Genomic DNA, 13,496 nt, shown 5'->3' on the forward strand with positions numbered 1-13,496 from the left:
AAGCATTTATTTTATTTCATTTATTCTAAAATAAGACACAAAGACAGGGTATTGGTACTATCAGGCACGATGACTAGTTCGATACTAACAGACACGATGACTCGTTTAATGAACTATACAAACTAAATGTCCCAAAAACTCTAATCTCTTCTACAGTCCCGCACTCCGCTGTCCGAAATTACAGAACTCGAGCAGCATTCAAAAAATATAAAATGAATATCAGCATAAATATTCAAATATCCAGAAAATGTATTTAAAATGCATTAAATTCCCCCAAAAATAAATTTGTCGACAAACGTGTACATAGTAGTCGAGTGGTCACCGCCCTAACTAAGATAAAGTCTTGTGCAGTTCTTTTATATACGCTATCTACCAAAACCGATTCTATCTATTTATAAACCCGTTTTAGAAATTACTGCGAACTACAAATAAATATATTTCATACACAGGTGCTGAAGGGATGTTGCCATAGAAGAAAGGAAATACGGAATGAAAAGTACTCACGTTTGTCGTATAGTTTGGTCAACAGTTTTCTTTTAGCATTAATCTTAAATAGTAGGTCAAAATATAAGGCTGACTTCACAGTGTCTGTAGTATCCTTTATTTCAAGTTCTTTGGGGGTAGATGCGATGTATCAAATTCCCGAAATTAGGACTGTTTAACGATAATACGCCATCTGTATAGCTGAAAGTGAGATTAGGGGATATAGCTAAACGATGTTCATTCTTTCGGATCAGATCAGCTATTAAAAGTCAGTTATATGAATAAAATATGTGTAAACGAAGTTGTTCAAGTGTCAATTATTTTGACTCATTAGAAAGCTAGGTTGCTATATCAATGTTTTTTTTAAGTACAGTTTTTGAGAAAAAATGCCAATTACAGGCGAAATGGAAGAAAATCTGGAAATCCGAAAATTCTACCTTTTAAGATAGTCATAATTGTCACATTAAAACTGAAAGTTGAAGGTCTAAAATTAAAAGATATGTTTGATACATCGATATCTAAAACAATATTGCATAACTTGTCTTTTTGACATCGCTTTTATGGTAAAAATTAGCATTTTAGTTTATGTTGAGGTAAACTACCATTTTACTATCAAAATAATCTGTGGATTGGATTTGTAGTAGCAGCGTCAAATGATAAATAGCCAAGATTTTAGATGTTTTAGGAGTTTGTGATCTCAATAACCCTAGTGCAAAAGCTTTTCTGCGATGAAACTGTTACGCTGTACAATTGAAACACAAAAAGGCAAATCTTAAAATATTACCAAACAGGTCTTTCCATGGGCAATGATTTGAATTACAGTATTCTACCAGTAACAATGTCCCCTTTTTTATAAGTGTATTTTCTTTTGAAAAATATTCTGTTTCTGGCAAACAGATTATAGATAATGGACTTTTCATAATGTCAGCAAGTTAATTTTCTGTAGTTATTATTTCTTCTTGAACTTGACGCAGCTTCACACAAAGTTCAAGACTTTATGAAACTCGTGGCTGGGATTAGCATCACTTTTACTGTGTTTCGTTCCTTTTATGTTCACTTATTGGTTGTTCATATCGTCTGTGCTGTTTTGACCACTGGTTTTACCGGTTTGGACAGGTGGCAATTTGATGCTGTCCTTTTGTGTTGAAATGTACTGGAAGTACTGAACCGTAATGAAAGCGAGAGGTTAAGTGCTATAAAACCTGGTTTCGCCCACCTTTCTTTTTAGAAATGTATATACCAAGTCAGGACCGTTGCGGTGGTTTTCCGACTTCCCGTTTTTGCCCCGATATAGCAATAACAATGTTCATTGCACCATTAATTTTGTGTTGAATGACATATTTACATGCGTATACAGAAGTTTCAGAGCTGCATGATGGTTATGAAAGGAAAGCATTTCAACAAAAATCTCCTAGATTTTGTCTTCAATGGAACTTTAACGTCTAACATGCATCACAATTTTGTTTTATCTCTCCAATCTCCTCCTTAGAGAGTGTGTATGCTATTTTAAAACCTTTACACCTTGCTACTCTCTACTTAACCATATCCCTTTATGCAAAGTAAACAGCGATTACTGACCATGTCTTGTAATATTTGTATAAGCTAACGTACTACATCTGGAAGTTTTATATATGTCTGAAGATGAAATTGTAATTACTCTCACAGTTATGGTTGTTCACAACAGCCAATTTTATTAATATGGTTAACATCAGACAACTTCATTAAAATGGTTGTTAACACCAGTCAACTTCATTAATATGGTTGTTAACCCAAGACAACTTTGTTAATAAGGTTAACATCAGACAAATTCACTAACCAGATGCTTTATCAATACTGTAACAGTTGTTAATATTATCCTAACTTTGTTAATATGGTTAAATCAGCATACACTATTATTACTATGGTTGTTAGCACCAGTCTTCTTGATGAATATGGTTGTTAACACCAGCCTATTTCTTTGTATATGGCAGAAGCGGATCCAGGGGGAGGGGGGAGTCACCCGGTGCATGTGCCCGTGACACATCTTAGGTTTACGTTATATAAAACAGGGTCCCCAAAAACGTTAATTTTATAGTTACATTTACCTAACCGGTTCGAATGCTCTAAAATCACTTGAACTAGATACGTAAAAATCATGTCGCTTTTGATGGTTTATCAGTATGGTTGTTATCATCAGTCTAATTTATTACTATGGTTGTAAACACCAGCCTACTGTATTAATATGGTTGCACCAGACAGTAGTATTAAAGTGATTGTAAACACCAGCCTGTTTTATATGGATGTTAACACCAGACTGCTATATAAATATGGTTGTCATGACCGGCTTGCTTTATAGACATAGTTACATGACTACATTAGTCATATGAGCACCATCTAGCAGTTTTATATAGTTGTCCACACAAGCCTTCTTAATTAATATTGTTGTTAACATCAGTCTTCTTAATAAATACGGTTGTTTACACCAGCCATCTTTTTCAATATGGTTGTTTACAGCTATTTATGATATAGTTGTCAACACTAGTCAGCTTTATGGTATGATTCTCGAGTTTCAGTGTCCAAATTATTTTTTATTTGTCTCCACTGTGGTCGGCCAAAACAGAAAACAGCTTAGCACACTGAATTTCAAAAAGGGTTGGATTGATAATAATAGGTCACTTTAAAAATATTATTGTTCACAATCTATTTTCACAGTGAATTGTTAAAATACAAATTTAAGGTGTAGTCCATGGACCAGATAGCGAAACCCTCCACCTAAAGGGAGTGTTGCAGACCTATATAGGTTGATAGATATGTACATCAGAAACACAAATCTGCATGTTTGCCAAAAAATAAGTGCAGCGTCGTCGTGGAAACCAGGGTCTAAAAGTACGCCACGAGGTTATCTCTGAGTATTTGTCTTTGAAACATTTTGCTTCCGTCCAAGTAAGACACATTTTTATCAATACAAATGGAGTCAAAAGAAGGCTAAGATATTCGTCTTTACTATTAGGATATGAGACAAAGGCTTCGAGAAGCCTAAATTGTTCACCTTGTTAATTTTGCCGACAATTTTAACTCTAAAAAGACTTCAATTTTGACTCAAAGAAGATTTTGGTAGGACTTCTCATAAGGATCATATCATCAATTGAAAGCTTTTTTTCTGTCTATTATAGTTTTCAAAATATTTGCTGAAAACTGTAAAAAAGCAACATTTTTTCACAGGCAATAATTCTAACAAGGAGTCATCTGACAACTCTGCCCCCAATGAAGACTTTTGTCAGCCTTATAATGAATATCATTTCGGCAATTAATACTATTTGGCTAAACATAACGGTTTTGGAGATATATGCGAAAAACGTCTGTCTGACCCCTATTTTATTTTTTTATTTTTAGTAACGGCAGATATAAAAATCCCCACATCAGTTCTACACAGAATACTCCAAAGAACATTTATACCAAGTTTGGTTCTAATTGGTTAAGTAGTTTTAGAGGAGAAGAGTTTTGAAAAATTGTTAACGACGACGGATGCCAAGTGTTCGCTTACATTGCTTTTCGCCAGATGAGCTGCTAATATACATGTATATTAAAAATGATTAAATTTTGCAACGATTTTAAAATTTTATTATTAACTGAAAATGTATTGTTGCATTTGGGAAAAAAACAACCTATAAATCTAAAAGTACTATTAAACAATATTCTTCAGAATTCTGACATGCATATAAAACTTGAGTCTATAAGAAGTAACTAAGCTTCTCATATAAAAAAGTGCTACAAATAATAATATTCATATCAAATCTTCGATTTTTTTCGATTATTTAAATGGTTTTTACCTTAAAGAAAAAAAAAATGACAAAGTAATTTGCCTTTCTAGCAAATTTCAAAAAAGGCTGAAAGGTAAGAATGTCGTGAATTATAAATACATTGTCCATACAAATCACAAATAGAAGTTGAGAAGATAACCAGTGAAAGCCTAATAACCAAAGGAAAATATTATCTATGACAAACAACATTTTCCTGCGATTGTGAATAAAGTGAGAGCACTTGAATGGTATTGACGTTTATCTGGGCATCATTTAATACAAACTCAAAATATGTAGACATTGAATTGCATTAACATAACGAAAACCAAAAACAAATTACATTTATTGAATTGTAAAATGTGAAAGAAATGTTGCTTTAAACATACACGTGGGATTATTTAGTTGAAAAGTTTATCAATTGTTTTATATTTGTTCAGTTTCAAATGCTTAAGATTAGGTGATACTAAAGTGTCCTAACAAATAATAATTTCTCGTATTAAATGTACTGGAATATCCAACAAATCAGGTAAAGTAGTAAAGGACAGAATTTCGAATGTCTCTTTTTCGTTTGTATCCATAATCGGAGATCGATTTACAGTCAATAGTTTGTATATTTAAGAAAAAGAATTGCCATAAATGATTCACAGAAACAAAATTTAACTGAAAAGGGTTGAAAAATGCAAACCTGAAATTTCCCATTTTTCATCATCAGGCTCCCATTTCAAAGAAAAAGTTTAAGTTTAGTTCACTTTGTAATTGCAGTTTCGTAACTAGTTAATCCTTTTTATTATTATTATTCTTATTTTTTTTTTTTTTTGGGGGGGGGGGGGGGGTTGTAGTGTCGGAAATTTGTAGAGCCTTCATTGTTATTAGGTAAAGAATGGAAGAATTCTAGTCTTCAATCCTATAAATTTTTAGCATAACTTTTTTCTCACATAAACCATATACTTCTTTAAACATTTTAATTCAAACGTGTCCGTGAAATGAGTCATATATCTTATGATAAACATAAAAAAAATATTTGTCATTCACTTTCATATACTCAAAACACTCAAAGTGGGGGGGGGAGGGGGTTCATTCATTCAGACTCCATTAGAAGTTTAATGCTGCAGTTATATTTTAGCAAACAAAGTTGGATTTTGTTCTATTAAAACCGGGCATTAAAACTATGCCTGCTTGCAAAAAGACCTTTAAGGGTTTGCTGGTCTAGTATACTGACCCGGGGGGATCTCCGAATTCGTACAATTTTGGGGGAAGGGGATTAATTTTTCACTATTAGGCTATAATTAAAAAAAAACTATGAATCATATACTCATTCTAAAACTTGAAAACTGAACTGATTATTTGTACCTTACAATTTTTTGTATCTGGTTTTTCTTTATTGGAAAACTCAGTTTTTACTAAATTTCATCATTTCACATCACGACTTTTTCTATTTCTTTAATCCTGAGCTAGTGCTGTACTTATTTTTTGACAAACGTGTTTCAGATGCATCTATTAAGAACAATATTTAGGCCTACAAAAATCCCTCAGGGTGGGGGGGGGGGGGGTATGCTGGCCTATGATTTACTATGTTGTATTGACCAATTCAGACAATTTTGGCACGTCAGTATCTCAGTTGATATGTAAACTTGAACTAAATACATTACAAAGACACTCTCTGTTTTAAAGATTACTTCAACATAACTCTTTACTACTATGTGGAATGAGAACAGTTAACTATGTATTACCCATATAGACAAGACAAAAACCTTTTTTGTTATCTGTTCTGTTTAACTTAGAAAAAGAGGACTAACATTGTATCATGACATGTCTATTACTTGCAACAGAAAGTAAACAGTATATTAACAAAAGGCTTGTAAAGCTGCCAAAAATTTCTGGCTTTAGAGAAATAGTGTCACCAGAAGATGCATTTGTGAACAGTTTTATATAGCCTGTTTTGTATGTATGTAATGTGTCTCTGTACCAAATATGTGGATTATGAAAATAAAGATTGTTGTATTTTTTTTTATTTCACCAGCTGCTTACTCAGGACATGTTATATGAATTAGGAAATCTTAATGAATGACAATGTCACAAGGAGGATTAATCAGATCTATTTTTGTCAATTCAATAAAGCCTTGGAATTATCAACTTACGAATTCAGTACTTTGTTATGCCAAGGGAACAATTCAAACAAAATATTTCCAAATGTTCTTTAATTATAATTAAATGATTATAAAAGTGCATTTGTATAAAATATTTATAATTCATTACATATGTACAACAATGTATATTTGCATAGAAATAGGTATGTCATTAAAATCTTGGATATGTACAAAGATAACTTTTTGTAGTTTATAAAGGTATGTCTCACTTTACACATACAAAGAAACTGACCACAGAATCACCATATTGAATTATTCAAATTATTCATATTTTGCATGCAAGGTTACAAAAAGGAAATTTCACCCATTAGTTGCTTATAACAGTTGATTTAAATTTGTTATTCTAATGCATATGTAATTGAAACAACCAGTGTATAGATTAAAACTAATTACAAGTGATTAACCAAAAACAATCTCCTTTTTCTGTCTTATAGACATGACAGTATAAGTATACTTGCTATTAAAATATAAAACATGTTCTGTTCCTTAATCCACTTTGAAATACTTCAGTTAAAATAAAATTTGGGTCATCATTTATACAGAAAATTTTTCATATTGACCCATCGTATTTCAAAGCAGAACATCATAGTTGCAATTATATCATCAAAAGACTTGTACTTTTAAAAATAAGAAATCAGATATTGGGAACAATTCTTTCTCTAAATGTATCCACATTTTGATGAAATATATTTAGAATGCATACAACAAAAATGATTTTAAAAAGAACTGGGAATGAGAAACTCCAAAATTTGATGACGAACCCCATTATACATGAAAAAATATGGTTGATTATATAGAAAAAAACTGAATTACCTGGAGCCCCCACCACCTTTTCAAAATTTCTGCATCCACCACAGGTTAATCATCCCTGATTCATTAATCAACACTCAATGACTTTCAAAGTTTGGGCTAAAATTGTTTTACATCTACCAAATAAAAACACTTACAAAGAGCATTACTTAGTTGGGTCACACATTTATCATAATATATCTATAATATATGTGTTTGTATAACTATATATACAAATGGTATTCATATTTACAATAATTCCTCTCACAATGACATCAATACTAACACACATAATAAAATCAAAAATAAATATAAAAACATGTATCATTTTTAAATGGAGAACTAATAAAAAAAACCAAATGTTACATCTAACAATATTTTCAACGTATTTATTCACTAAAGTCCATTTTGCTTCATGCAAGAAGTAATTTTTGGTGTAAATGAAATATTTTGTCCTTAGTTGAGTAAAAGGCTGTGAATTGTCCTGTAGGTATTTGAACTTTAATCAGGTTAAGAAAATTGTATAGTATCTTTTCCTTTCAACTGCAAAAAGAACAACCTATGGCACAATAGGAATGCAAATAAGAGCAGATGATGAGGATTTTATTACAACAGTCTGTTAATGAGGTTGAAATATGGTGAACATCTTTCTTCAGAATTTACAAATATATGATGAGAAATATATACAAATGGCTGGAATGTTCAAATTTAACAGATCATTGCACTTTTCACTGCCTCATCAATCTTAGAGATAACAATACTGTCATTATGACCAGAGTTATTGTTCTTGTTGTAAAATAAGTAGCAGCACTATTACAATTATCTGATGAGCATGTATTCACACAAGCTCTGTACATTCTGTCATGATCAGGGTAGACAATGTCTTGGCAACGGTTTCCAAGGTCCTTAGAACTGCAGAATCTGTGTGTTCCAACGATTCCTAAAAATAAAATATCATGTACATTAACTTTGTAGAGGCTCTGCAATTTACCATTCCTACAAAGTTTACTGAACTTAGATTATATATATATGCCAAATGTGCAATAAGGTTGAACAGTTTGACAACTTTGTTTGAGGAGTTGATCTTTAAAACTTGATGGTCATAAAACAATGAAGCATGAACAGAGACAATCACCTGTCATTTAACACAGAGGGTATTGCATAATTTCTTGTCCCTCCATGTGTCAAGGTATAAGAAGAACAAAAGGGGCCAAACAACCACTGAACATGTTCCTTGATTCTTTAGGAATATAATTGAATAAGACATTAAGTAATCTTATCCTCTACATTTATGTTTGGTATAAAATACATATTGACAAGAAAGATCTAAGAAGTATAAAATCACATTTACACACTTTTTGACACTAATAGTTAAAAAAAACTTGTTCTTCCTACTTTCAGCATAAAGATGAATTATACAAATAATGCATGGTAATACATTCATCCTTTTTCAATAATGGTATCTCGGTCAGATGACTGTCTATCTAATAAGGTTTTAGTGTATTCTGTTCAGACTTATTTTCGTAAATTTGTTCTACCCACGAAATAACGAAATTAAATCCCCAACAAAAATTTCTGCTTTTACAGTATATAGTATAGTTGGTGACCGCTAAAAAAAACCCAAATACATTACCTCCCCAAAGTCCAGTGACCTTTACACAATACTGAGCCAGATAGATGGTACATAGCTCTGGTTGGACAGGATGATTATCAAGTTTATGATCAAATGTTTCACCACAGTTGTGATCTAATGTTGAGTTGCATTGGTAACAGTTCAAGCCAACAACTGAAAGTGAAGAAATGAAAATTATTAAACAAGTAAATATTATCACTGAAAAATATTTATTTTCTTCATGACATTAAACATAATTACCACCTCCTCATTTTGAGAATTTCATTTCTAAGGTGATTTCATACATTGTATACTAGAAAAATAAATGAAACTTGAATGCATCCACCACCACAACCACTTTCTTATACCGTCACAGACATGTAGACAAAATCTATCTGACGATTCCTAGTAAAAAGATTTTTGAAGGAGGAATCACAATCTCTGGAAGACAGTGTAATTTATGTAAAATAACAAGGTCATTCAAGGGTAGATTTCAGTGTGTGTACACCTTTTTGCTTAGTGACAATGCACACAAAAATTTGGTAGAAACTGAACTTCAATTTTAATGTTGCCGTTTTAAGAAAGAGCATCCTACAATATACAAAAATGTAAAATTGTTGTTTTAAGAAAGAGCATCATACAATATACAAAACTAACTCGTTGATTATCAGATTTCTCTAATCTCCTTGTCATTGTTGTAAAGAATCATCATTCTGTTACTGTGGATTTTACGGTATTACCTTTATTGTCACAGCCTTTCAGAGCTTATTCAAAGGTGTGTTTACACTAGCTGAAGACCTTTTGATGATTTCTGTATTTACTTTTTTTTTAACAAAGGTTATATGATGGTGCATTTGTTGCATTTCATCATATCTGATCCTATTTCTAATAGTAAAATTACAGTACTTTAAGCACTTGTATCCACATGGTGCTCTATGGTAGAAGTCTTAGAACTCCAACAAAAGTTATGGACTCAACTGATGGTATAAACAACATGTAGTATCAATATTTAACAAGTCTAGTTGAAATGTAATTTCAAAATGGAATTATCAGGACTAATACAAGTACTTCTGTGTAAGCAGCCAAATAAATGAGCAGTTCTAGAAGTGAAACCATTTTGTGATTCGTTATCTAAGAAAGATAACTCTGGTCTAAAATGCACCCTACTGGTCTCAGTATCGTATTAATTTTCCCATAGACTTCTATAGTGAAGTGCATATTTTCAGGATTAAAAAAAAATATGTAAATTTATTCAATAAAACTTTCACTTATGTAGCATTTCTAAGGACATGTGAAAAAATAATTTCCAGCCAAGAAAATAGGGTGAGTCCATGAAGATTGGACAGAAAAGTAGTCTTGAACTATAAATAGCCATTTTCCGTACTTTCTCTTTTGTTTTGCACTCATCAAACCAATCTTTTCAGTGGAACATTTTTATGTTACTATGTTAGATTTTCTTTTAAAAAAGTTCTTCATCTTACAGTGTGATGTTTGCTCTATTTTATAAGTCATTGTTCATATCTTTTGACAAAACATTAGTTTGTAGAGAGGCAAAAAGAAAATGCACTATATTTTAATAGCATCCATGTTTTGATGTACACCCACTCAGGGATATGCAATACGATACTGGTACCTACTGCTGTATGTTTTATCTTTGATGACAGGGCTACTTCTAGTAGGGTTTGGTGGTCACTTATTTTATTATGCGAGCAACATAATAAGGGTGATAACTTCTCAGTAGCATAAGCCCTGAATCTTTCTTTTTTAATTTCAGCTGATTTTCTGTTAGATAGTTATTTGTGCATGTATTTGCACAATGCTTTGTTATTTTCATTATTAACATCATCATTTTTTCTTTACATCTTCTTTAAAAGTTCAACTTTTCCTGCTAATTTCTGAAATTCTCATGGTTTTTTTCAGATGGGACGTGCGAAAGGACATTTTTGGGACATACATGTATTTTGCAAACTGTATGGGTTTTATTGTTGTAATATATGAATTAAACCAACCACTCTAGTATTGAAAGGCTTTTTTAAGTTGAACATTATGTGCATGTAATGTAATTAGGCCATATATTTTTAATTCATTGGTTTACAGATCAACCAACACAATTGTTATTTCTACTGCCATCGACTACAAAAAAATTTGCAAGTACAAAATTGTAACACATCTGCTGTTTAGAGTGAAGTTACAGACAATGCCTGCTTCTAGTTTTGTTTATTCAACAATTTGACAAATCAAATAAATGAACATTGTTGCATACATTTCACCACTATGAGATATCATGTATATCTCATTTGTGAGATATTAACTTTACAGTAATATTGTTAGATTTTTTCAAAACTTTTTTCAAAATTGGGAAATTTGGAATAACTGTAAAATACATTTTGTATATGTACCTTTAATTTGTTGTTAAAATAATAAATTTTATAGAGGATTACTGATAACAAGAAAAAGAAGCCAGAAACAATAAATCAGGGTAATTACATGTAAGAGCAGAAGCATACCATAATTTTTACTTTGACTAACAATTTGGAAATTATTTTTTATTTGGGATAAGTTTTTAACCATCATTTGGGGACAGGCTTATGGCCCTGGACTTGTTATCACGAGGTTAACACCACTGTGGTTCAAGTCCCACATTTGTCCAGATTCCAAGCACTTACCCTAGCTCAGGGGTTTAACTGATTTTCAACCTGGAATATCAGGCTTTCCTCCTGCTGATGTCATTTGTTGATTTGTACTCACATGTGTATTCACTGACCTTTAATATTATTTTTATCTTTCCCTATAAACACCATCGAGATGTTATAAAGGCTTGCATCAGGTCAAATAAAAATATGTGTGGTTCCAGTCACTTCCTTGAATAAAATAAGGTAGGTACATGTAGGTCAGAATTTTTTTAAAAATTTTTTAAATGACTCAAGATGTCTGCTTGAAATATTGCTAAATCTTGCAAGATGAATGCCTAAAATATCATCAACAGGAGATAAATTTACTTCTTTCAGTTGCCTTGTGTCCACAGCTGCATGCAATTGTGCAGCCATTGAAGTGTACTGTTGTAAATATTGAGTCTGGTGTGAAGAAATTATGGGGGAAAAAAAACTGGATTATCCCAAATATTTTATTTGGCCTCGTCACCAGCATTATACAAACAAACATTCATGTACATTCATGTAGATTCAACCATCATTCCGTGCATGACATTTGCTTGTTGATACTGATATTGAGGATATTTCACATTTTAAATGCAGTACATTACAGCCCATATGCCAGAAGCACTTACAAACTCTACTACAGCTGCTTATATTAGTGATTACAGTTTTCGGTGATGCTATCACTCATACAGTGACTACTTAAATAACTCATCCATAACTAAGATTATTGGCAAAACTACTGATATTCTCTTGAACTCTGAATAGGTAAAGCAGGAATTTATTCTATGATCTCACTCAGCGCAACACATGGGCAGTGAATATCAACTAGGACCTACAGGTACTCTCATCTGAACTATTTAGTGCATAGTAACTATCAGATAATAACTATTTAACTTCTGTAGGGATGATATCAACAAAAGAAGAACGGACTTACAATCTTGTTTGACAGTATCATTGTCCTTTGCCTTCATATTCAATATATGACAATTTTTTTATGCTACACACTAACGCAGAGAAAACACGTTCATTACTGTAATTGGGATTAACTATTTATACTTAAACGGCATTTTTCTTACCACTTCCAGTTGAAAAGTAAAATAACAACAATAAAAAGGTATCTCGTAACATATTTGTGTTTACGTCTCTCTTCCTATTTCTTGTTTTTCGAACTCAGGTAAATGCGGAAATGAACACCTGCAATGTTAGCGACACCGTACAGCAGATTGTTTATTAAAAAGGGGGATAATGTTTTCCCGCGTGAATTGGACTGCTTGTTTTGTATTACACCGTATATGATCAATAAGTGGAATTTCTTATGTTTGGTGCACATTTTAGCAGAATAATATTGACGTTAATTATTAATTTTAATATATTGCAAGTCTATACACAAATGTTCAACAATCATTCATTCATTCATTCAAGGGAACCAATGTTCTAGCGGAAATCAAAAGAAAGCAATCCAGGGACCAAGACCAAACATGGCAAACAGACACACACAAGTCGGTCTCTTTGGGGGCTTTTTGGCCAAAAGAAATACTCTTTGTTTTTTCCCTTGCTTTTTATGTAGTCTGTCACTCTTAGCCTAACTGTTTGTGTTATACCTTTGGGTATGCGTACTACGTTTTCTCATTGTTGGGGATAATAGTTCAAGATAATAAAAATATATTATTAAAAACATTTGTCATTTTATTTAGGAACGGCAAAACAGCAAAGCCTAATTAAATTAGCTATTTTGCCGGAGCCGTTATAATAGTACTTAGTAGGTTGTTTTGGCGCCTGTAAAATAGCCCCTAAAGGACTATTTTGTCGGAGCTGCCAAAATATCCATTGCCTAAAATAAACAGCCTATATTCCCAATCTAATCGAAATAAGCTGTTATAATACTCTACACTGCCTTACGCTCACAACAGCTGATTTTAATCAGATTGCAATTTGATTCATGAACAATATTGCACTTAAATTTGAGCAGCTAAGAACATACACGTTAATCATGAACATACAGTTAAGGTCTGGAATAATATTCTAGCAC

At 32.1% G+C, this 13,496-nt stretch overlaps 1 protein-coding gene across 1 annotated transcript; it reads right to left on the minus strand.

Moving 5' to 3' along the window:
* Positions 1–6,443: 6,443 nt before the first annotated feature.
* On the minus strand, positions 6,444–12,690 carry LOC148618465 (UPAR/Ly6 domain-containing protein bou-like). The gene is made up of 3 exons (XM_088577444.1): positions 12,544–12,690; positions 8,832–8,984; positions 6,444–8,138 (listed from the first exon to the last, which is right to left on the minus strand). The coding sequence occupies exons 1-3, from the start codon at positions 12,593–12,595 to the stop codon at positions 7,927–7,929; spliced, it is 417 nt and encodes a 138-aa protein (XP_088433570.1). The 5' UTR covers positions 12,596–12,690; the 3' UTR covers positions 6,444–7,926.
* Between the last annotated feature and the right edge of the window lie 806 nt (positions 12,691–13,496).

This window comes from Perna viridis, chromosome 4 (genome assembly GCF_037379345.1).
Source record: "Perna viridis isolate PV_CMFRI_1.1 ecotype Kerala chromosome 4, ASM3737934v1, whole genome shotgun sequence".
NCBI classification, from domain to species: domain Eukaryota; kingdom Metazoa; phylum Mollusca; class Bivalvia; order Mytilida; family Mytilidae; genus Perna; species Perna viridis.

Excerpts from the sequence above, each read along its gene's own strand:
- LOC148618465 (XM_088577444.1), bottom strand. The coding sequence starts at position 12,595 with ATGTTACGAGATACCTTTTTATTGTTGTTATTTTACTTTTCAACTGGA. Across the intron at positions 8,985-12,543 it reads TTACTTTTCAACTGGAAGTG|TTGTTGGCTTGAACTGTTAC; the intron begins GTAAGAAAAATG and ends CTTCACTTTCAG. Across the intron at positions 8,139-8,831 it reads GGTCACTGGACTTTGGGGAG|GAATCGTTGGAACACACAGA; the intron begins GTAATGTATTTG and ends TTTTATTTTTAG.